This window comes from Haliaeetus leucocephalus, unplaced genomic scaffold (assembly GCF_000737465.1).
Source record: "Haliaeetus leucocephalus isolate CR32 unplaced genomic scaffold, Haliaeetus_leucocephalus-4.0 Scaffold351, whole genome shotgun sequence".
Classification (NCBI taxonomy): Eukaryota; Metazoa; Chordata; class Aves; order Accipitriformes; family Accipitridae; genus Haliaeetus; species Haliaeetus leucocephalus.
In genome coordinates, this window is record NW_010972787.1 from 7965916 (window position 1) to 7991939 (window position 26024).

Below are 26024 nucleotides of genomic sequence, written 5' to 3' on the forward strand. Positions count from 1 at the left end.
ATGCTGGTTTAAATTTAATATTTTCTTCAGATGGTAGTTTGTCCTTGGTTAAATAGCTTCAGTTTCTGCTACAGGTAATGGCCACCACTAATATTTCATTAAACCTTTCTCTGTTGGTTTTCATTCAGATGGAATTTAGCATAGTGGCTTAGTTATTCCAAGTTGTTATCACATATTTTAGGTGAGATTCAATTTTGTATTCAGACCCTTTTAAGTTTACATGTCCACAGTGTAGCTTGTACTAGGTATTTAAACTCCCATTGTTCTCAGTGGAATTCAACCCAATGTAGTCAATAGAACTAATAATGTTTATCCTGAATTGGGCTCTGACGTTGGGTCGGTTGAGTAGATCTAGTCAATAGAGTAGTTGCTTATATTTGGATTTGAAACTCCTGGCTCATATGAAGACATCTACAGAACATATACCTTAATTTGTTTGTGTGAGTCTAGACCTGATTACTACCTTTCATCTTCCTGTGTCTTTGTTTAAAAAAAATAAAAAAATAAATATGGATTTCTTTTTTTCCAAATGAAACATCACTTACATATATTGGTGTTGTAAAATGTGATTCTGAAGGGTTATAAATGATATCCTTTGCAAATATGAACTTTTATATAATGAATAGAATACTAAATCTGTTGTAGGAACTGTGATTTTCTTAAGAAGCTGCCATCATTAAAGGAATTAGTTTATGTTTAAAAGTGGTATATTTTGCTTCTTCCAGATGGTCCTCGGCCCTCACAGAAAGAAATCATATCATTAAGGGCATTTATGCTTCTGTTTTTGAAACAACTTATATTGAAGGTAAAACAGTCTATTCCAGATGGAAAACATTGAGATCTGTTATATACATGTAATAGGTTCTTTCATAGTAATAAATATGTAATACCTGTCAGGCATTGAATCTGTTTCTGGTTAATTTTGATGTTCCTGCACATACTTCTAATCAACATAGAGGCAGTAAACCCATACAATATTTCTTAATAACCTCACCAAACTATGCCACATATATTTTATTAAATGTACTTGCAGGAATAGTATATGACACTACAGAACCTTTCAGGTACTTGGGCTTTTTTTTTTTTGTGATAGTAGATAGTTGCTTGATTGATCAAATGAAATAGGTAATGACAGTTGTTAAGTTAGTTATTGCTTTATCCTTTTTTTTTTGATTCTACCACTGGTTGAAATGGTCTAGGACTCTTTCTGTGACAGCTGAACAGTTTTTGAGGTATAATCTGCCATCTGAGACTAGGCTGACAACCAGTATTTTTTGGCCTGGCTTATTCCTCTGGCTTTTATTGTTCTGTCTCAGGGGTTGGAGGAGTGGCAGTAATAGTTTATACTATCTGAGGGCCCAAGCTATAAGAATCCTTTCATCAGGAATAGAGGGCTGACTTCATACTCTTTGAACTGTCAATGTGATAAGGAAAAGCAATGTAATGAAAGAGAGAATTTCATCTTTTGAGTTTAAATAGCAAAAAATTGTAGGATTATTTGACTTGGTCCAAGTTTTTCTTGAGCCAAACTTAAAGAATGTATTTTCTCTGAATAATGCCCCACCTTTTTGTTGCTTTTTTAGGATCGAGGAGTGAAAGAAGATGAACTGCAGAGCATATTAAATTACTTATTAACAATGCATGAGGTACATTTCTGTAATTACCTATTTTTTACTGTAATCAATTGTACCAGCTCTATGGGAAGCCTGCTGTTGAGGTTAGTTTGTAGAATAACATTGATGCTTGTCATACAGGATGAAAATATTCATGATGTGCTGCAGCTGCTAGTGGCACTAATGTCCGAACACCCAGCATCCATGATACCTGCCTTTGATCAGAGAAATGGGATACGGTAAGACAGTGAAGTGAGAAAATATCTTAAAAGTAGTTCCAGTATCATCACTCTCCAGATTGCTTCTTTTTCACATAAATATCACACTTGCTGATCTTTCAAACTACTATCTTATTAACTTAGGCTATATTTTTTGTCAAAAACAGAGTGTTGATGATAGCTTGGAGGAAAAAATTTTCCACTTAAGGTTATTATTATGATATTTGAAGGTAAATGTACTGTTGTACTTGCTTCTCAATCTCAAATAGAATATGTAATTAACACGATGCATCAAAAAGCCAAGTATTTATCTCAGAATAATTTTGAATATTCTGTCTTCAGATGTTTAACATAATCTGGAGGGAAGGAGAACAAGAGAAATCATGCCCTAACCTCTCAAGTTCTCTCTGAAAAGATTAAAAAACTGTCTGCGGAATTCATATGTTTATCTGTTTGATAGTAAAATCAATAACTGATAAGTCTCAGAGAAGCAGTATTTTTGTTGTTTTCTTATGCCTATTTTGGTAATGCATTTTTTTTTCAGAGATTAATAATTTTCTTGTTAATAATTTGATATTTACTATAGAATTTTGTTTTGTGCTGTTCTGAAAATATATTGGAAAATGCAAGGGGCTTGTAAAACAAGGGGAAAAGAAAAATCTACTACTTATTAAATTCAAGCTCTGTTCGGCCAAAATGCTAAGACCTTCATACAAATACTTGTACTTAAAACTGTTTGAATGGCAATGGTAGCTGAGGGGAAGACTCATTGTACTCGCGGTTAGGACTTAGTTTTCTGCCTATAGTTGTCTGTATTCAGACAGAATACTATTCCTGACAGCTTTCGAAGAAGGGTAAGACTGATCTAGAGGATTTAAGAGATCTTTATGGAACATTTGTGGTACCAATATTAAAATTGATGATGCAGTCTCTGTGTTTAAAAGTCTGTGTTGAAAAAGTAGAGAGAATGCACAGAATTGCAACATTTAAGTATTAAAAAAAAAAAAGCTCCTTACATAGAATTAGGGGTTTGTCTGCTTAGGTTATCAGGGGACAAAAGCCTCAGAGGTCACTTGATAATGGCATAAGTCCTCTGAAGAGAAGAAGATATTGTCTGCTAAAGTGCTCTTTAGTGGAGAAAGACTAAAAAGAATGGCTAAAAGCTGAAGCTCAGCTAATCCAAATGGAAAACTAAAATATAGATTTACAAATTTGAAGACCACTCTAGGGGAAGGGTAATGTTTTCTGTCTCTTGGTGCCTTCAAATCAAGGCTGGTTTCCTTTCTGAGAGACTGTAGAATTTGTGCTTAAACTGATCATAATAATTAAGTAAGTACTAAATTAAATTAGTTAAATGTTGAGGCCTTTTTTATCCAGAATTTAGAAACAGAGGGTTGGGTGGGTTTTTTTTGTCCACTTCAAATTTAGATGCAATGAATATGAGGCTTCATAGGTGTATATGGGATTTTGTGTAACATATTGCCATACTTTTCTTTTGACAAATGAGATTTCAGTATAAACATCTTGTGATTAAATGCAGGTACCCTATCCTGTGTAGAAAGGATATTGAGTAGGATTTTTGAGAATGAAAAGAGATTTTCAGTAGCATCCAGGTACTCCAAGAAACTCCAGGATCTGACCTTATGTGCTCCAGTCTGCTTCCCTTGTCTTAAGCTACAACTGCTCAGACTGTGTTTTATTTGATTGTTCCAAGGTAGAAGTATAAGATAAGGTTGTCACTTTCTGTTATAAAGCATTGAACTGAACCAAAAGACACCATCTCTCTAACCTAAAGAATTCATAATCAAACCCTATGCTGTGCTTAGTGCTTTCAGTATATCCTTCAATTTTGTGTAAATTGCTACTTTTATAGTTTTATTTATTAAGAAATATCTCTGTTCAGTGAAATACAATCTATATATGTGATGTTTAGTAATAAACTGAAAACAAATTGTTGAATTTCTTTTTCCTTTTTAGAGTAATTTATAAGTTATTGGCTTCCAAAAGTGAGAGTATATGGGTGCAAGCTTTGAAGGTCCTTGGATATTTTCTTAAACACTTGGGTCATAAGTAAGTGTAGTTTAAAAATTTTTATAGTGGTTTATTTAAGTTCACAATTCTTGTCTTTTTGTCATGATTACTGTATATTCTTTGACAGTCTTTAGAAATTAATTAAAATAAAATTGTTAGGTTTTCTGATTAAGAATTTGCACACTCTGTTACCTTTATACATTGGGATAAAATTAATTTTCCAGTTAACTTGTTAGTACTATGACATTTTAAAAGATACTGTGATTGTCCACCAAACATATGATATGCTGAAATGCGAGTCTTAAAATGATTGAAAAACATTTTCCAGAAATGCGTTTTATAAATGTATGTTGCACGTTCAGCTAAGCATAACAGGAAACATATGAGTGTCATCAAAAATTTGTTACTGGAATTTTCAGTGTCATTGCAATAAAAGTTTCAGGGCAGTTCTTTTAAAAATAGCTTTAAAATGATGGGAAAAAATGAAATAGAATGATATGTTATTCACATGGGAAAGTTTCAGAAGAAAAAGCAAACAGGCTAAGTAAATGGTAAAAAAAAAAAAGAGGTAAGGACATACCTCTAGGCAAGAAGTATTCACATATAAAATGTGGCAGCAAGAAATACATTTAAAAAGAACTGGTGTCACAAAATAGTCGCACTTAGTCTCATCTTCCATATTTTGGTGTTAAGAAAGAATTAAAAAGCATGCGGTGCTGCGTAACCTGCTGCTGCTCGCTTTTCCCCTTCTCCACGTGGTGTTTAGCTTCCTGCTGGGGTTAACCCAGAACGATGTTCTGGAGGGAGACTGCGGTATAAAAATTAGCCGTGTGCTTCACAAGAGACTTTGTCAGGTGAAGCCTCCGTAGGAGGAAAAGGAGCTGGGAGCCCAGTCAGAGTGCAGTATTGCCAGGCACGCTTTTCTCAGTGAGATCAATAAAGTATGACTGTATAATTGAGAGACAGTTAGCTGAGAATATGCTCCCAAATGGGATTTTTCTTCTGGGCTCCAGCAAGCCAAAATAGTGTTCTGGGAATTAATAAAGCAAATTGATAGTCCACTCAAAAATCTCCAAGGGCTTTTCAAACATTACTTGCTGAAAATCATTCACATCGATAGGAGTCGGATTAAGTAAGGTACACCAGATGAAGGTTTGACTTGTGCAGAAGCCTGGTTGTGTCCAAATAAGTACATTTGTTTAAAATCTTTATAGCTTATCCAGTAAATCAAGTAGCAAACTCTGTCAGTGGAGCATTACAGAAAAAGAAGCTGAAATTTCATTTTCTGGTCCTTAGCATCTACTTGTAATTATGGATTTATCGGTGTAGTTTCCATTGTTGAGTGAAAGTACTTAGCACAAAATTAACTTTATTTTTCATGTAATTGAAGTCATTGAAATCCACTTGAATATTCTGTCTAACTTTCAAAGTTTTTCTTTTTAAATTTCAGACCTCCGAACATCTGTAGATGTTCACGTTTTATGTAGATTTCAGCAAGTAAAAATGCCCCCCCTTTCATGCCTTACAGCTAGCACTTGTGAGCTGTGCCTATTTGTGCACATACGTATGCATGCATACACATGATTTTATAAAACTGTAGTCAACTACAGGAAATTCTAAGCGATTATAAAATTATAAGCTACATAAATCACAAAGCACTTAAATTTCTGTTTCACAGTACAGAAAACAGGCACTGTATTTTAATACACTAAAGCAGAATTGCATAGAGATGTTATAATGTGATGTATGAAATCTGAACCAATACAATATTAAGTACAAATGTGTAGGTACAAAACCAATTACCGTTGCTGTAGTTCATAGATATTCATTGCAGATTAAGCTATAGAGTGGAGGTAATTGATTCTCAGGAGAAGTGACCAATAATGTGTTAGATGAGAGCCTGGATAACTTAATTGATTTTTCTTTGTGATCTGTGATGATAGACTACTTTGTCTAACCTTAACAGTTGGCAAAGTCCTGTTCTTTTCCTTCTCTGCCATCTCTGCTTTTTTCTACGCCACCACTGAAATCATAGTACGTTATTTACTTTCGGATTTTATCTGCACATTTAAACCTTCCAATGAATTTTCACTGCCATGTGCTACATCACAGCTCACAAGATTGAATACCTGTAGTTTGTCTCATAAGTAACTCATGAACACTCTTCTGTGCGCAGAAGAGTACACACTGTTAGAAGTTGTTGCCTCTCTCTTTTGTGGTTATTTGAACATTATAATATAATGTACTAATTTCAAAAGTTCTAGCATGAATGTATGTAATTTAAACCTGTGTTATTATCGTCAGTAATCATGAAAAGGGAGTTTCTTAGCTTTTGAATGCATGAAATTTTACAGAAACTTTACTGTATTTTATCTTATTTCATATTTTTCTGCTGCTTTAATATAGATTAGTAATTATTTTGAACAATGTCTTTTATTTCTTATTCATTACAGTAGGAGATAAATTTAATGATGCAATTTAAGAGAAGTACTATTTATTTATGATGCTATATCCAATTTTAAAAGTAGTGTTTTGGGACAGATGGAATTCACTGATGTGAGTTGCTTTCTTCTCTGCTTTTTAAGATTTGAGTAGTTTTTCATCCTAGCTACAAAATCCACTTCAATCACTTGGAATTTCATAACTTTTCAGGATTTTATTTCCTTTGCATTGTAACATATGTTATTCCAGGATTTGATTATTTTGGCTGCATGAAAGAATGCTATATAAAGAGAATGGCAGTACTGATAAATCTGTACGTGTTAGTATTGATGTTGGAAAATCTGAGGTTGGATTGTCCTGAGTCCTTGAGACAGTGACAAAAGATATGTTCGGCAGTGATCGCATTTTAGCCAGCCTATGAACATCTTGAACTCTCTCAGCCTGAGTAAGACAGAAAGGGATTCCTTTGTCTTTTTCCACTGTGAAAGTCATGGAGGGTAAGAATGGTGTGTCATTTCTTACAGACAGAAGCCCATCCCAAATACAACGTTGCTTTCCGAGAACCTTTGTGTATTACTACAATTGCATTCATATTGGGAAAGATCTTGACTTTTATTTCATAATATTTACAGAACAATGAGTTTAAGAACTTTGTAGTACAACATCAAAATATTTGGCTTTTCGGTTTTTTGCATTTACTTAAAATGTTCAACATGCTTGGCATTTTCCTAATGTTTTTATTTTCTCTTCCAGGCGAAAGGTTGAAATCATGCATACTCACAGTCTTTTCACACTTCTTGGAGAAAGGTTGATGCTGCATACAAATACAGTGACCGTTACAACATATAACACGCTTTATGAGGTACAAATTATTAAACATAGAGATTGTCATGTCTATTGTAAAAATTATGAGTTAATTATATTGTTGTGACTCTGTGCTTTACAATATCCTGATTTGCAAGACTTCTGAGAAAATTTTAGTAGAAATTTTAAGAAAGGATTTCTTGGTTCAGAATGTATTTTGCCATGCTTTGGATATTTGTATTAACAATGTCATAATTTTTAACATAGTCTCTATAAAACTTTCTACTTACAGCATTACAAAGGGTGATGGAAGGGATCCTGCTATTTAAGATGTTCATCAGTTTCCACACAAAAAAAATAAAGTTACTGCAGACCTCCAATTGCTCTTACTACTCCATTGTTTGGAGGAGTTTTTTTCCATTGAAATTGAAAGTGCTGGAGCCAAAGAGATGGCTTTTTTTTTCTTTTTCTTTTTTGTGCCATTCTTTCAAGTTTACAAAATTTTGAAAAGTTATGCTTTTCTTTTTTAACTAGTAATGCTGATAGTATGCCAAAATGATAACTGAACACAACCACTTTTATGTAACAGATGCTGCTTGAGGCGAATGAATGTGACCTCAAAGCATTCGACTGTTCTACCAGGCTCTTGCAGAAAGTTAACTTTTGATGATGAGCAATTTTAGTAAAGCAAAATATTGTCAACATCAAGTTGGTTGAAACCCATGTCCTCATGCCTGCAAATGCATAAAGATCATGTCCAACCTTCAATTATTTTTAAAAAGGTGACTTAGAATTGAATCTTTTACAATTTCTGAGGACCTTATGCACTAGAAAGATTTTTTTTTTTTTTTTTTTTTTTTTAAATGTGGTTTTTTAGTCACAAAGTGGTGTAATGGCTAGATAGTCAGGATTGGTTCCAGAAAAGACACGGAAGACTAAAGGAGTGCTTGGTATTTCGGGTTCTGAGTCTGAGTGATGTACAAAACCTTCTCCTATGATTGTAAAAACCTAAACATCACCTATTTGCCAATGACTTACTCAGATGTCAAGCTCTTTTTTATTGCACGTATCTAAGCTTACCCTGTGTGGTTTGACCATTTGGGTGTCACATTCTAGATGTCCCTGCATTCAGATTTCTGAGACCTTCTGTGATTGGTATTCTCAGAAAATACATAACTCAGTGACAAAATTAAAGGCCTCATGAGATCCAGCATCCACAGACATTTACATTTTAAAAAATGGCCAGAGGAGGAGAATAAGCAGTTGAGTGCCATAAGTACAAAAGATTTTCCATGGAACTGATGCAGATGTTTTCTGTGTTGTCTCATAAAAAGCAAAGGCATATTTGCATTCTATTTTAAATACCAATATGTAAAGACCCATTCAAAGATAATCGTGTTTACAACTGACATTATTGATTAATGATTAATGATTATTGATTAATGAATGAGCTAAAGTTCTGCTTTAAAATAAATAAGAATTACCAGTGAAATTATTCTATTTTAAAATACATTTACTTGAATGTACTCATTGAGAATCTCATATTAATATTGTTAAATTTTTAGCTTGTTCTTAAAAATAAAGTTCCATGCATTGAAACAGTGACAGGTGTCCCAGTGTGAAGGGTCTGTGATGTTGCCTCAATACAGATTAATTAGCTTGTCAGGTACAGTTCATGGAACAGTAGAATCATCTGTCTTGCTCATTATGTGAAGCCCCAGGATTATTCCTGTGGAATGCTGTGACTGTTCCTCCTTCCTAGCTAGAGAAAACCAAACCCACTTTTAAGAATTACTGGGTCTGGTTATGGATGCAATGTATGAGAATAACTTTTGATGTACAGTGCTCATGAAGGAATTTTTCATCTCTGAATGTATAACACTGTGAGGAATACGAATGAAATATCTTTAAAACACCTTTATAGTGTATTTAGTCAGCTAACTAAAAAGTTAGTTAACCAGACACCGTACAACCATGAAAATCTTGATCCTTGCACAGAGGAATTGCTCGTTTCCATTCTTCGAGAACAAAAATATTTTACCAAAATGTTTTATGTGAAGTGACAGTGTGGCCATGGTAAGTGTTCTTAACAAATTTAAAAATGAACAAAGAAATGCTGTAGCATTTAATAAAAAATGGTAAAAGGAACTTAATGCTCTGTTTTAGATTTTGACAGAACAAGTATGTACTCAAGTTGTTCATAAACCGCATCCGGAGCCAGATTCTACAGTGAAAATTCAGAATCCAAGTAAGGACAATATATTATGTTTATATGATAAACGTATTGCATAGAGGTTGTGGGGTTTTTTGAAAGAATATGGTTCAGGAAGCAAGAACAATTCATTTGTGTGTCTCAAAGACATATGGGTTTCAGTTACTACTTATATTAGTTGCTGTCAGTAACTTTTCTTTTTTAAATGTTGTTAAAATGTGTTACGTAACTAATTTATTCTTTCAAAGTGATTCTTAAGGTGGTGGCAACGCTGTTAAAAAACTCCACGCCAAGTGCAGAGCTGATGGAAGTTCGACGTTTGTTCTTATCCGATATGATAAAACTCTTTAGTAATAGCCGTGAAAACAGAAGGTATGTCACTACAAAGAGTATTTTCTCATCCTTGATTTATGGGCAATAGCAATCTGTTATACTCTATGTAGAATTTTATACTGTATATAAATGGAATATATAAAAAAATAAATGGAATAGGTTCGTGGTAACTTTTTTCAGTTCAGCAACTAAGATTGGGTTCCTCTGTTTAGAATATGCTTTACATTTTTATTCATCCTGAAGTATTTTTAAGTTTCTTCCTACTATTGGATTGATGTTCAGAGCTGTTCCTCCCATTTTGACATCACAGTGTTAAAATAAAGAAGCTGTCTTTGGATATATTTTGACCTAATTATTTCACTTCAGATGTTTACTTCAGTGTTCAGTGTGGCAGGACTGGATGTTTTCTCTGGGATACATTAACCCTAAGAACTCTGAAGAGCAGAAGATCACAGAGATGGTTTACAACATTTTCCGTATTCTGTTGTATCATGCAATAAAATATGAATGGGGAGGCTGGAGAGTGTGGGTGGATACTCTTTCAATAGCTCATTCCAAGGTAAGAAATGGCTCGTGGAGGTTTTTTTAGTACTGTTGACTCCCCCAAAGGGACTAGCGATAAAGATAAGCTGTAAAGTGATTTAGTGCCATCTCGTGGCTATCTCCATACATGGCAAGGTGGCATTATTTTGTCATCGTTGTAGGTCCTTTGCTGTGAAACAATTTGTAAGCCGTATGTAATATCTTGTTAAGATTCTTGTTAGGTTTTGTCCAAGTTCATGTAGCACGTATATTCATCCACATAATCTGTTCTTTTCTTTTTAAGGTCACATATGAGGCTCACAAGGAGTATCTAGCAAAAATGTATGAAGAGTATCAAAGGCAAGAGGAAGAAAACATAAAAAAGGGGAAGAAGGGGAATGTGAGCACCATCTCAGGTCTTTCCTCTCAGACAACAGGAGCAAAAGGTGGAATGGAAATTCGAGAGATAGAAGACCTTTCACAAAGTCAAAGTCCGGAAAGTGAAACAGACTACCCTGTCAGTACAGATACGAGGGACTTGCTCATGGCTACAAAGGTGTCAGACGATGTGCTTGGAAGTGCTGAGAGACCAGGAGGAGGAGTGCATGTGGAAGTTCATGACCTTTTAGTTGATATAAAAGCTGAAAAGGTAGAAGCTACTGAAGTAAAACTTGATGATATGGATTTATCACCAGAGACACTGGTAACTGGAGAAAATGGTGCACTTGTAGAAGTCGAATCTCTTCTAGATAATGTATATAGTGCTGCTGTTGAGAAGCTCCAAAACAATGTTCATGGAAGTGTGGGTATTATTAAGAAGAATGAGGAGAAAGATAATGGTCCATTAATAACTCTGGCTGATGAGAAAGATGAACCTTCCACTACTAACAGTACCTCATTTCTCTTTGATAAAATACCTAGTCAAGAGGAGAAACTTCTACCTGAACTTTCAAGTAATCACATTTCTATTCCAAATGTGCAAGAGACACAGATGCATCTTGGTGTAAATGATGATTTGGGATTGCTTGCACATATGACGGGTAGTGTAGATATAACATGTGCTTCAAGTATCATAGAGGACAAGGAGTTCAAGATTCACACAACTTCAGATGGAATGAGTAGCATTTCTGAGAGGGAGTTGGCTTCATCATCTAAAGGATTAGAATATGCTGAAATGACTGCCACAACTCTTGAGACAGAGTCTTCTGGTAGCAAAACGGTACCTAGTGTTGATGCAGGAAGCATAATATCAGATACAGAAAGATCTGATGATGGTAAGGAAGCAGGAAAGGAGATACGAAAGATCCAGACAACCACCACAACCCAGGTAAGTTGCAAGTGCTGTAGCTGTGTATGTGTCTGATGTAATCGCTGTTCGTTGCTGCTGGATAAATTGATAGCATGAGATCTGAGAGATGTTTGAAGTATATTTCTTTAATTATATGAAAGGTGTCCATCCTCCAAGCCCATTTGCTTTGAAAATGGCATACCATGTAAGGATTGTGAAGTCTTTCATGTCTCTATAGAAAATATGTATTGCAATTGTGGATGCTTTAGTTTAAAAAAATTTATCTAAGAGAACCTCTCATCCATTTTCCTTAGTTCTTCTGGACAGATTAACTGATATTCTTAGAATTCTGCTTTAGACTTTCTTGTTAGTATGTCTTAAGATTAGAAATACCTATATTTTACTGTGAAATATACACCGAAGTGTTTTTTACTCTTGCTGTACCTTTCTCAGTGTAGTCTTACAGCACTTTAGAACACTTTCTTTCTTCCTGTACAGAAACACTGGCATAGATAATCTACATATTTGATCCTAATACAAGAAAAAGAATAGTTCAGGGGTAATAGAAGAAAAACTGTGACTTGATTTCCAGACCAGAGATGATTAATAAAAGAAGTATCTACTTTCTTCTTGGAGATCCTTTCTTGTCTAAGTCTCCCTCTGAAAAATTCTGAGAAATTAGTGGGTTTGCAAGAGCCATAGCATTCTGAAAATGGGAAGGCCAAGACAGAAGACTACTCTTTGAAAGACCTTGTACTCTGTATACACAGCAAAATGTAGGATCACTTTGAACTCTTAAAACACAGGATTAATTTCCTCACTGGCATTGTTCAGAGGCTGTAGCACGTATTTTTAAGTATGTTATCAGGTGGAAGAACCGAGTACCTTCAAGATTTTACTAGCTGACTATATGTCCAGTATGTACACCAGTACTTATCTTCTAGGATTTTAAAGTCAAGCAGACTTCCTGAAACTATAGAAGATGAGCCAAACAAAAATTGCAAAAATTGCAAAAATTGCTCTGCCCAGTACTGTGTAGTGTGTACCAAATTGTCAGAAGAAAGAGCTTCAGAGACACGCTTAAGTACACTCAAAGTACACGTCATCTGATGAAAGAACACAGATCAGCCTGCCTGCTTTGTTTTTCAGGGAGACAATACTTTCAGAAAAACTCCAGTGAATGGACATTTTAATTTATTTAAACAATCTGTGGTTTCAAAACAAATACCTTCCCTTTAAAAAAAAAAAAAAACAAACAAAAAAACGAAATTAAAAAAAAAAAGTTACTCTGACCAGTGGGTTCTGACATACAGAAAGACCAGTCTCTTCTGTGGTGAGAACCTCTGTTTTGAAGAGAAAAGTAGATGGAGCCTCTTGCATTCCCGAGACAGGTACTATAAGAAAAGTTTGGGGTTCTCTTGTAAGCATTTTTCCAAAACTGTGAAAATCTTCATAACATCAGTGACAGACCATCAGGCATTGTGTAGCCATCCTTTTATTTAAAAGCATTCTGTGTAATAAAGAACAAGCCCTGAAAGCTCTTGACAGGAATAGTGTATCTATCACTACCAGTTCCCAAACACCTTATTTTACGTCTTAACTTTAAGACTGTTAATACCATGGGAACTGATAAATGGAATGAATTGAGGATAGCAAGAAAAAGAATCAGTCAGTTTTTATTATGAAATATGGATTTTTGTTTAAAGAGTAAAAGGCAAGTGAAATGCTAGTATTCATTTGCTATGTACGTATATGCACCCAGAAACACAGTAAATTTGTAAGATAAATCTTTAATGAAAAACATAACCTGACTTTGTACTAGCTACTGTAAAAAATCCTGTTGGTGTGACTTAGGGACTTTAATATTATTTAACCTCTTTTCTTGATGAATTTTACCTATAACAGTTGAATTATTATAAAAATATGAATTCCTCAAGCCTATAATTATTTGTTAGGATTAAAATTATACATAAATCTTAATGAACTTTTATCAGATCCTTGTAAGATAGGAGAACAAAATGTTTTCCAAATGTTTTATTCTTAGCTGCTCAGAAAATTCCTAACGTATCATTTGGGTCTGCAAATTATCTACAAACTGCATACTCTTCAAGAGTCTGATTCTACAAGTTATTTAACTCCCTTGATTCTCCTTATGCTACTTAAATTACAGTTACTTCCCACCAAAATCAATTATAAACGACAATGAATTGATTTAAGTCTGTAGCCATTAATATCTCTTTTAAATAATTTTCTTAAAAAAATTATCAACTGTGTAACCACCAGAATTGTTGTTATTTTCTGATCTCTTCTTAGGGTGTTTCAAAATACCCTGTGAACTGTAAGCTGTCCATAGTTATATATTTTCTGTTTAAAGGAAGTTAACCTTAATAAAAAAAGATGGAAATATGTATTAAATAGAACATAAATCAAGCATTATTGTTTTAATGAGTAAAGAGCAATGTTAATTTTAACATGTCTACAGTGGAGCCCGAGGTTGGAGTTTTGATTGCAGCATGCGTGGGAACTGCCACATTCCGTTTAATCTCTTAGAGACCGCTGAAAACACTGAAAAAGTGACTTAAAGACTGGCCACCCAAGTGTAGATAGTTGGGTTTCATGGTGGTTTACGCAATACATATGAAAGCCCATTCTTGCAAATACAGTATTACTGGCTAGATAAAAGCTCTCCTGTTATGGTACGGTTATACCACTACTGCTGCTGACATGACAACCACCTGTAGTTGTACCCAAAAGAGAACAAGTGGTATGTGAATGGAGTTGCTAACCTCAGATTCTCTAAAACCAGATCTACGATCAGCTCCCCACCTTATGAGTAAGGAGTAAGCTGTCTTTTGTCCAAATGGACTGAAAGGAAGCAACATATTGCACAACAAAGTAGAGGTGGGAAATCCTGCTTACTTCTAAGAAGGATTAATGCCTTTATCAATAATACACCAAATATTGAAGAATATAAAATTAACTCTTTCCTATGGTCCCAACTAGGAAAGCCTGAAAATAGAATTGAAAGCACTATGCAGATGCAAAAAATTCAAATCTTAGATAAGTCTAAGAAAAAAAAGAAAAGAACCATTTAAAGATAACTTTAAGAAAACCATAGGAAATGAAAGCAACAGTAACAATTTTGATCCCAGTAGGTCAAATTGAATGAAGGAAACCTGCCCTGCTCTCAAAATGCTGGCCACAGAAGATCAAAATTAGACTAAAGATCTAAGAAGCTTTCCAGCTCAAGTCCAGTGCCATGTCCATTTTTACACTGCTAACTTAAATATTTCATAAATGTCTTTTTGCTTTTAAATGTCCAGATTTAAAACAGCATGCTAAGATCAGGAAAAGAATATGTGAGCAAAGCAAGTATATTTTCTGTTTTGCCAGTTTTAAGCTAATCTAAAGTCACTTTAAAATAATTTCAAGGATGAGACTCTGTATTTCTTCCTTTCAGAGATGTTAGACATTGTAAGTAATTTCGTTATGAGTATTTGCCTCAAATTCAGTCAAAATGTTTGTTCTTTACTACTTTTTCCTTCAAAGTATTCTCTATCATATGCTTTATGTGTATCTTTTATCCTAATCACCAAGTGGAAACAGTCATGGCTATGTAGGCATTGAAAGGGAATGAAATTCACATCCACCACCAATCTAAAGAATGTCCTGAGGATCCATAAAACTGTTAACCAATTAACAAAGGGTAACAAAATTGGCAAAATGAGATTAGGGAGACTCAACTTGATTCTGTAATGATCCTGCTAAAAAGACCAGATAAATACATTGGTTTGGGAAAATGAGGAGCTGTCTAAAAGTACTCTGATTCCTTGAAGCCATCACTGTGTAGTTTGTCCATGAATATTTGAGTCAAATATTCAAAGAAAATTGTGTTATCGGCACAAAAGAAGAGTTGTTTCCCGTAAACAAAGTCTTGTCGCTGCTGACCTTGTACGTGCTGCATTTGGTCTTTTCTGTAATACTTCCAGTGAAGTACCTGAGTGTAAACCACTGGTGAATAGTTTCAAGGAAGGGCAGCTGCAGCCCCTCGGTGCTGATTCATTTGAATTGGAGCAGCTCCTTTACTGAAGGATACTGCCTGCCTTGGAATATCAATATTTCCTGTAGTTTGTGCTCGAGTCCAGTTTTAGCCCATTCTTTCTCAAATTCTGCGCTCCATTCAGAAACACATTACGAAACGTTAACGTGATTTTTGAACTTCTTGTTGATGTAGGCAGTACAGGGTCGATCTGTCACCCAGCAAGACCGGGATTTACGTGTTGACTTGGGATTTCGAGGAATGCCAATGACGGAAGAGCAGCGACGACAGTTTAGTCCAGGTCCGCGCACAACTATGTTTCGAATTCCAGAGTTTAAATGGTCTCCCATGCACCAGCGGCTCCTGACAGACTTGCTTTTTGCACTAGAAACAGATGTACATGTTTGGAGAAGGTAGGCAGTTGTTTCTTCTTTTAACTCCTGATTTGTGTTTCCATCAACAAGGGAAAATTAGATGTGTTGTAGAGAGGATGTTACTGAGATAGTGGGAAGGGAAAGAGTTGGTGATAGCTGAAGTGCCCTTCTGTATCTTGTATCTTCTCTTTTCACCCCTTCCCAGCCTGTAACAGCTCTATTTCACAGGTAACAATTTCTGTTTTCTTGAGGGATTCTATGACTCATACATACTGAACTAAAGTGATCTGCTCTTTCAGCTTATGTTTAGCATTAGAATCTGCTGCTTCTGTTTCAGACACGAGGGAGACTTGTGTGTCTGCTAATGGCCATTTTCTTCAACTGATCAATTAAAACAGAGCTTCGCTACCTGCAAACCTTATAAATAAAACCTCTTTCCTATAATGTTTTCTAAGGAATCGCTCTTTCCAGCTGACAAATTTTTTTTTTGCATGCCAGCTCCCAGCTGTGGTTAGTCTTGGTGGTTATATTATATTTTATGACAGCAATGTGATTTCCTAGGTTTTTTGTACACTTTAACAGAGATACTCAATAACTTACTGTTATCAGAGCCCTTAGGTGTAATAGACACTATTTAATCGCATTTCCAGGACAGAATAGTTCATTTTCAGAAAACTTGAGCATAGTTATACCCAAGGACCAATTTATATTGCATTTAATTTCCAGTTTGGTGAACTATTCTATGATAGTCACTAGGAAATAGACATTTTTGATAATTTCTTTTGGCCAAATATGTGGGAGGGGTTTGTACTTTGTGTTTAGGGTAATGCTTGGAGATTAAAGTTCGGTTTGTATATTTTCAACTGAAGCCTTTGATTTTTGTTTATGGGCTGGCAACAATGTTGGTTTGGGAAAAGAACATACTTATTCACTGAGTATTCCTCAATGTCTTCACACAGTGTTTTATATTTTTGGGGAGTGACCGTTTCATGGGACAATTTCTCATCAGTTAGGAGTTGCTGAGATTTCAGCTAATCTTATTAACATCTGTGGCTTGCAAAGCTATCGCTAATGCTAAATTTAATATTAGTTAATAAAGTTAATATTAGATCAAGGTATCACCATATTATCAAATTTCTTCTTTAAAACACTAGCAGGTTGTTATCATTACGTGTTATCAAGGGTGCTTCAAATGGCACTGGTGCAGTATAGTGAACTCTTAAAATTAAATAATAACTTTCACACTGAAGAAACCACCCCACTGCTTTCAGCAGAACTGTGAAGTGAAGTACTGGTTGATGGGAATAAAAGGTTATGAGCCATTGTTCTCAACTGGGAATCTGAAACTAATCCCGGTGTGAAAATAGATAGCAATCAATTTGTTCAGTGGACTAGTCCTGTTCAGATTTTTAGACAATTTACATGCAAAGTTTTGTAGACCAGATTTTGGCTCTATATCAAAGAAACATTCACGGTCTGGTTGCAAAGAATAAATTTATCTAAACTTTTATTTTAACTGTTTGGTTTTAATCCATCCTTTCTTCTATTCTTGCAGTCACTCCACAAAGTCTGTGATGGACTTTGTCAATAGCAATGAAAATATTATTTTTGTACACAACACAATACACCTCATTTCCCAGATGGTAGACAATATTATTATTGCTTGTGGAGGAATTTTACCATTGCTGTCAGCAGCCACTTCTCCAACTGTAAGTACAATATTTCCACCTAGTGGTCATATTAGAAATTGTTCTTAATAATACAAACCACTATTTACAGCTGACTTTTTCTTCTTTAGAGACTCCTGTCCCCTCTCTGCTAATTCCTTCAAAAAAATTAAAACTATAATAGAAACTGTTAAGCTTTGATATACAGAGTGTTTATAATATTTTGCATTTGAAATGCTAATTTTATTAGAGAAGTAGTAACAAGTAAGAATAAACTTTCATAGGTATTTAAGATTTCATTTGAAATAGAAGACCATTAGGATCATGGTTACGCATCCTGGTTACTGTAACAAAACTGCATGCTTTATGATGGCTAGTCATTGATATTTGTAAATCTGTTTTGCATGGCCACCATTTGTTTGCATGCCAAATGATACCAGAAGTCATCCCCTCACTACTCTGTTTACTTCTTCCTTCAGTAGGTCCTGACCTTCATTTCCTTTTTTTTTTTTTTTTTTTTTAAAATCTTGTATTGAAATAGTCTGGTATTTTTATGCACTCTGATGCCCTTAGTAAATTGTAAGTTCTTAAATGATCACAGCTCAGGCAGGCAGAGTAGCCTAAGAGAATGCTTCATGAAAAAGGGAGAAATATTTTGTAAATGTTGCATTATTGTCAATAGTAATTACAGTATTTGAATGTGACGCCTTGTCTTTGCATATAATATCTGTAACTATTTCTTTCATACTAAATGTTTTATCTTGAGCATCCCGTAAGCATCTGCAGTTAATATTGGTCTTTGAAAGGGGAAAAAATGAGGCCCAGAAGGGACAAAGAGGCTTCTCTGAAGTAATGTGGCTAGCAGGCACTGGAAGCTACAAATATAGTTTGGCAGTAAAAGCTCAATTCCTTGTTCTAGTCATTCAGCAACTGAGATTTCTTTACTTTGCCTCTACTATTACTTCTAGTTAGCTAGCAAAGAAACCTGTTTTGCACGATTTTATTTGAAAGGTATGAATGTATGGACTAGCAATTGGCTAAACATAATTTGACTTTCAGCCAGGCAATTAATGGTAAAATGCTGTGTCTTTACTGTTTTCACTGTATTTACTGGGAAAATATTTACTATAAGCAAAAGTGCAAGACTCACAGGAAAGACTTTAGTTGTCTGTAGTCACAAGAATGACATCAGGGTTGCTGAATAAAAGATTTTGCAGATGCTTCATTGTAAATATTGACAAGTATGGGAGAGTGCACACCAAGCCATCCTGAGATGCAGGCTGTACTATCAGTCTTTAGATAAAAGTACATTGGGAGATATTTTTTAAAACAAACCTTTTAGGCATCATTTGAAAATGAAGACGTTTCCTTTGCCATCTTTCATATAAAAACATAAAACAGGCACAGCATTAATTAGGCTGCAATTCCACTGAATGGTCTCTGTGGTTTTTAGCTCTTATCCTGGTTTATGACACTGCAGAGCCATTCTATAGAACAATAATTTTGCAGTTCACCATTTCCCTCTATTCTGGATAATAAATATATATATGTGTGTGTGTATAGACAGATAGGTGATACAGCTTTATAAATTACACATCCATTTGCTAAAATATTGTGTGTTGATGCTACCTTGCTAAAATAGCAGCATTTTTCATGCATTGATACAAAATACTACATTTTCAAATTTGTATATTATGCAGGCATTTCACCACTACATGGGAACTATGTGTATTACTTAAATGCTCAATTTTGCCATGTGTTTAGGATAATAAAATAAAAACAAATTGTGAAATAAACTAATTCACTAAAAGGTCAGTAGCTGGCTTCAAATTGAATTAATCCTACTCTGTGAAATTAAAAAAAAAAAAGGAATTACTTTTGTCCCAGATGTACAGAGAGGGTGGGAAGGAGTAATTGATAAAATCATAAATTACCTTCACCTGGAAATAACCATTACCATCTAGGTGATGATTTCATAATCTCTTCCACCTGGCAGAGAGCTTCTTCACTCCCATGCGACTCCATTCCCATTCCATCACTGCCCATCCATACCCATGAGCAGGAAGATGGATTTATTCATCCATCGTTGTGACAGATACAGAGAGCCCAGCACATCCTTTCTCCTTCTTGGAGAAGGTTCTGTCCCTTAGTACTGGTCTGGATCACAGTTATGAAGGAACCAGATGCCCTGTTGGGCATCGGACCACTTCCGAATATCCATCACGTGATGAAAGAAAAGAAGTTTCGTACTGATTCTCAGACTTCTAATACTTTTGCTTCCTTGAACTGCTGTGGAGAAAGTGGATGGGTTGTTGGTGAAGGAATGTTTCTTCTCAGTCTTGAAAGGCCAAAGTAGTCCAGTGCTTACAGTCAGTTACAAAAGACTCTGTCTCACTCTCCTCCTTCCAAGAGCTGCTGACTGGAAGAGAGAAGAGGTCTGAAACGGGAAGGTTTATATGATGACTCCATTGCATAAAAACGCTTCCGGCAGGCTTTGTAGTGACACTTTCTGCCAGAGTAACTCTCAAGGGAGGAAAGAGCCAATATGCTTTCTCCCTCACTGATTCAAAGAATCCCAGAATCACAGGATGGTTGAGGCTGGAAGGGAGCTCTGGGGGTCATCTGGTCCAGCCCCCCGGCTCAGGCAGGGTCACCTAGAGCCGGCTGCCCAGGACCATGTCCAGATGGCTTGTGAGTATCTCCGAGGACAGAGACCCACCACCTCCCTGGGCAACATGTGCCAGTGCTCGGTCACCCTCACAGTGAAAAAGTGTTTCCCGATTTTCGGAAGGAACCTGCCGTGTCGTAGGTAATTACATTAATGAATGCTTTTTTCCGCAAGATCTACAGTCCAAATTTTGTGTTGCGTCTCATGAATCCCTTCCAGCCTCAACCATTCTGTGATTCTGTAACTTAAACTGGGGCATGATATTAGAAGTCCGGTCGAGCAGTACTGCACTACTCTTAGGAAAGCAAGCCGTTCACATCTTATGAAAACCTGCCGTACTGGGTCGGCTGGTTTAGCTTTCCACCTCCAACCGCGACTATTTGCAGCTTACGTCAAAATACAGAAGTCTGAGCAAGCGTATTGATTGCTCTAATGATACTTCGTTTCAGCCTTTAGGATTTTAACAGCTAGAGAGGGTGTCCGGGCTGTCGTGTTTAATAACTACTGAGGAATTTATCCTTCTAGACTTTATCTAATCTTTTTTGTAGCTACTTACGCTTTTAGCCTCCCTAATATCCTACGGCATTGAGTCTGACAAAGTAATTATATAACCTTTGAAGCACTTCTTGTCTTTGCTTTTTTAAGCCTGCTTAAATGTATAAAGTCACTGTGTGCCTTACTGTTTATGCTATGAAAGGAGTGTTTAATCACGTCTTTATTAATCTCCATATCATTTATGACTTTGTAGGCTTGAGTCATGTCTCCTGGTGTGCCTGTTTGAATCCAGAGAGTCTTCATCTTGTTTAGTCTGTCTGTCTTTGGAAGCCTCTGATCCTCCATATCTCTATTCCGTGGAGCTTTTCTGGGGTGTCAAAACCCTCACGTTTTGTAGATTCTGTAGCATACAAATCTTGAGTTTATCAACAAGTATGAGCTCGTTTTACTTCATTTCTTCCTTTTTCACTTTCATGAATGGTGACTCAAATATTCCCACTGAAGGCCTTATGGGCCCGTATTGAAATTTTGAAGTAGTACTTACTTATTTCCTCCTAGTGTGTCGTATTTGTGGCATCGGACACATATTTACATCTACTTCTAAAAATTAATTTGCTTTTTGGTCTGGAATAACGAAATATGAGAGCAAAAAGCTTATAGAACAGACAGTAAAGGTCATTCCACCCTTTTACTTCGGGATGATAAAACAGGATGGAAATCAGGAAGAGATTAGGGTAAATTTAGGTATCCACCTGAAGTACTTGTGTGTGGACTAGATTTCTAGCCAACGGAGATCTACTCAATAGAAGCAAATTATTTAGCTATCTCTGATGTAGACATCTAGTAGCTGATCAGCCAGACCCCTCTAGGGTTGATCGACTGCAGTGATTGTTAACCTGGAGCTGAATCCCGTCTCTTTTTACGAGGTAGCTTGCTTGTTTTCTAACAGAAACGGCGACAGACAGAAACACATAGTTTTGTTATCGATCTTGCAGTCCTACCTATCCACAGTTCCTTGACTTCAGCGTGTCAGTCTGAGTTCAAGCGAGCCCTCATCCTGGGCTGCTCATTGTTAAACAGCCCTAAATGTCTGTTACAAAACTCTTCTCAACAATTTGCTATAGAGTTAGTTGTTATTAGGTGTGTCCTATTGCCTCTCATTTTTTTAAAGGCATTTCACCTATTTCCCATTAGTAGAAAAGATGCTGAATATCGGATGCTTGAATTAATTAAGGCTATATGCAGAAAAGAACCAAGGGATAAATTTACCAACATGATTTTCAGAATATTGGAGGAATTGCAGGTGGTTTCTTGTTTTTTTTTTCTTTTGTGCAACAGATTCTGTATTGTGTTCCCTCCCTGAAAAAGCAGTACTGTCATAGTTCTTTAAAAAGATGGATGTTTGGGGAATTTCCCATTTCAAAAAGACTTTTTCCTTTGCATAGTTAGGATTTGGAGTGAAATGGCAATTCTTCTGGGCTGTGTGGAAGATCACCCCCTGATCCCTGGTCTGCTGTAGAACAGGCAATCTTAGTTATGGAATTTCCTCACTATTGAATTCTTGTAATAGAAACCTGCCTTTCGCCTTGCTTTTTTAATCCAGACTAGGATGATCTGAATAGTGCTGTGAACAGGAGCCTTTAAATACAAATAGGAAAAAGAAAAGAAAAAATGCATTATCTGTGAAAACAACCCACTCACAAGTCTGTGAGTGACTCAAGAATACAGTGAAGGTTACATGTTTGTATGAAATACGGGGGAAAGTTGACTGTGATTCACAGACATTTATTCCCACATGTTTTAATATTTCCCTTAATTTCAGTTCTATACCACCTCTGTCTCAGGGTCTGTACAAGGACTTTCTTCAAATGCTGGTGTTTTTAAAGGATTGTCAATTGTGTATATGAAACAATTTGAATTGAAGCAAATATTAACAAAAATATATAACCAGTTTTGTTGTTTTACAATATAAGCCGGAGTGTGTTCCACTGTTGATTCTGATGTCTTGCTTATTAAATTGGGGATATTAAATAACTCTGCCAATATTATAGGCAGGTCATAAAATATAAAATACTGATTTCCTTTTTTTTTTCCTTTCTGGAAGGGAGGTCCTTGAGGCTTTTTTTTTTTTTTAATTACAGCTATAAGGAAGGCATTTTTAAGATGGTGTACAGGTGTGAAAAAAACATATCTGGGGAGCCGTAAGGAAACAGGTTTGCAGAAGATGCTTTCTTTTAATAGCAGCTGGTTGCCAGATAAAACACTTTGTGTACAAGCTAGGAATTTGAAGTAATCATTGCTTACTACAAGGATAGCAGCTGTGACAAGGACTTGAGGACATTGAGTAAGGCAAAAGAAATTTGAGGAGTTGAAATATATGTGACAATTAAGAGTAAATTTCCAGGCCCCTTGCAATTAGTTTGTTTTTCCACTTATTCTGTGAAGTCTGTAATTCTAATTCTTGCTTGCAGCATTTAAAACAGCAGCTTTCAAGTTGTGATCTGAGGGCTGCTGGTGTTATATGAACAGCTGTCTACAAAACTCAATTAAACATTTAAAGACAGCCTTATTAGGTCTGTGGATTAAAAGCCAAGAAGAGATATTTTTTTCTGTATGTCCTCTATATAGCGTTACCATTATCGTGTTCATGACTCATGTGGTGTCACAGGAGCTGTATGATCTATAACAATTCCCAGAATCAATAGTGGCACACTGATGTAAAAATTGTCAGCTAGTAATCGAGAGATAATAGCCACAGGTTAATTCTCGAGGTGCATCCAGCTACAAAAGAGGAAGACACATTTAAAAACTGGTTGAACATGGTATTTCCTGTTTCAGAAGGAAAAAAAGCAGTTTGTTTCAGCTTGTTTTTCTTTGTTAGATTAGTTTTTTCCACTATTTAAATGACAAAAATAGGGACATACTCATGAGAATTCAGTTTCTTTCTCTTTTTAAAACATGACCAGTGAAAACTTAAGGATTAGTTCCTAGCTCATTGTGATAAGAGAGAAAATGCTTGTACCTAAAGCTAAACCATAAAAATTTAACACACCTATTTAATTGTGAACATTGAAATTTGAAGACTAACTCAGTCCCAGGGGCTTAGTGAATCTTCAGGGTTTTTTCTGTGGTTCAAAAGCATTCAAATATCCAGTATGATACTGGTTTACGTTGAAGAAATCACACCCCAATGTAATACATATAATGAACTATCTTGCGTTGCTTCAAAGGAAGGAACATTATGCATGAAGAACCAGTTTGCTTTTTGTGATTTATATTTGTTTTGTCAAAGCATTTTAAATGTATTTGCCTCCTCATACAAGGATTAACTACTTTATTACATTTCAGTTGAATGGCTTGTTGTAAAATGCTCATTTTATTTCTATATAATCAGTGAAAACATTACTTTGGTTTACATTGCTTCATAAAATTGCTCTATGTACTATATAAAAGCTGTACATTGGTTTGGAAGAATCAGTGTTTGCATGAACTCCGTAATAATACAAGATTTACAGTTTTCCTTGTGCATAGCTATCTCTTAGAACTCTTTACTTTCAAATGTTCATGCTGAGCTGAAATGTTTTGCTGTTCTAATTATAAATTAAACAAATGTATAATTCCAAGATACTAATTTGTTTCAATTTTACATTGTATTTTTAGTTAACTTAAATAATTTTCTTTTTCTTTTATTGTTGTGATCTGTTGTCTGTTTTGTCTGTTGCATGTCCAGGGTTCTAAGGTTAGTATTGCTGCTGTAAGTTTCAGTTTTTTGCATTTTCAAAAATACCTTATTTTTGATCATTTAATATTTTGGCTTTTTTTATTATTATTATTTTCCTGTATCATATAGTAGGATGTGAATAGCAATAGATTGGGTGTAATTGTTAACTTTTCCTAGCATGTTGCCCTTGAGTAACTTAATGCATTGTCAAATATGATGCTTACTGTTAGCTACTGGACTGAATGTAGGCAGGTCTATGAGATAATTTAAATTATAAATTAGAAGTTATATATATATAGTTGTCAATAGAAAAACTCTTTAGGCTCTGAACATGTTAATTGTATGGAACACTTGTTACTGCTCTTAACGTACGCTGAGTAGTCATGAAATGGTGATCATTTCTCTTTAAAAAGAGTTTTTGAGCTACACCTATCTAAAATGTTGCGAATACTTGAAGGCAGCTTCATCAATAATGAAGCTTATTTTAAACATTGTTAGAATATCAATGTGCTGTATTTAACAGGTAGAACTGATGGTAAGTTTTGCTATAAAAAACTGTCAGTCTTTTTTTTTCTTCCATCCAGCAGAATTTTAGGGAGATTTGTAAAAAAAGAGATTTTTTTTTCAATTCAAAGTTTGCAAAAATCTTGGTAAAATACACTAAAGTGTTATATAAAATGAATTTATTAAATAACTTGCAAAAAAAAATATAAAGCAATAGATATTCTGAGAAGGTTTAAGACTATGATTGATGCAATACAGTTAAAGCTTGAGAAAAATCAACAGCAGGCAGTCAATTGGCTACTAGCAAGCCTGATGTTATTTCAGGCATGAGTTTGAAGTTCAAGTTTGTATAGCCGCCTATGAGTTTTTCTAGCAGACTCTTGTGGCTATAGATTTTTTCAAATATATTTTCTTTGGATGAGTGCTTTCAAAAATGATGTTCCAGTCTGTTACAAAAACCCAGCAACTTATTTTTCCAAAAAGTAGGAACACAACACACGCTGCAGGGGGGAGACCTGGCTAAAGAAGATAGGCTGGAAAACGTTCTTCTGAGAGTTGTCATTTTACCATTTTTCTGATATTATTGGGCAAATCAGACAGATGACAGCCCTTCCTAAATCACTCACATAACTGACATGTTACATCCTTAAGAGAAATTAAATGAAGTGGTATCTGTCGTTGTGGTGACACGTGCCACATTAGATCCTTCATCTTTCAGAACGGTTGTTTCTTTAATACCGTTTGGCACAGTTTGCACTTTTATAATTTTGGATGTAAAGTATTCTAAAAAGTGACTCATGAGTGAGGATACTAATTTTTTAGAGGTATGGAAATAAAGGATTTTTTAATTTTTCTGTATTTCTTTTTCTTTGGAAGGAAATGGCCTTAACAGCACAAAATATATTTTGAATTTTTGTTAGAGATACTTCTAAGCAAATGAATAAAGATAATCAAACACAATGGAAGTAATACCTTTCAAAGGGACCGAACTCTCTGTTCAGAAAAACCCTGCAATCTGAAATCTTGTTGACAATCAATAAGAATCGGCCATCTGTAAACAATTTGAAAAACAGTATTTAGGCATATAAATGTG

General features: G+C 35.3%; 1 protein-coding gene across 2 annotated transcripts in view; it reads left to right on the forward strand.

Annotated features, from left to right (window-relative positions):
* The window catches only part of NBEA (neurobeachin), a 510633-nt gene that overhangs the window by 157604 nt on the left and 327005 nt on the right, over positions 1-26024 (forward strand). For both annotated transcript variants that reach the window (XM_010572746.1, XM_010572747.1), the window contains exons 14-25: positions 726-805; positions 1584-1646; positions 1755-1852; positions 3809-3901; positions 7058-7166; positions 9275-9356; positions 9569-9692; positions 10020-10212; positions 10480-11502; positions 15698-15915; positions 17432-17585; positions 24437-24445. In XM_010572746.1, coding sequence (XP_010571048.1) covers positions 726-805; positions 1584-1646; positions 1755-1852; positions 3809-3901; positions 7058-7166; positions 9275-9356; positions 9569-9692; positions 10020-10212; positions 10480-11502; positions 15698-15915; positions 17432-17585; positions 24437-24445 — 2246 coding nt within the window. The remainder of the gene's footprint in view (positions 1-725; positions 806-1583; positions 1647-1754; positions 1853-3808; positions 3902-7057; positions 7167-9274; positions 9357-9568; positions 9693-10019; positions 10213-10479; positions 11503-15697; positions 15916-17431; positions 17586-24436; positions 24446-26024) is intronic.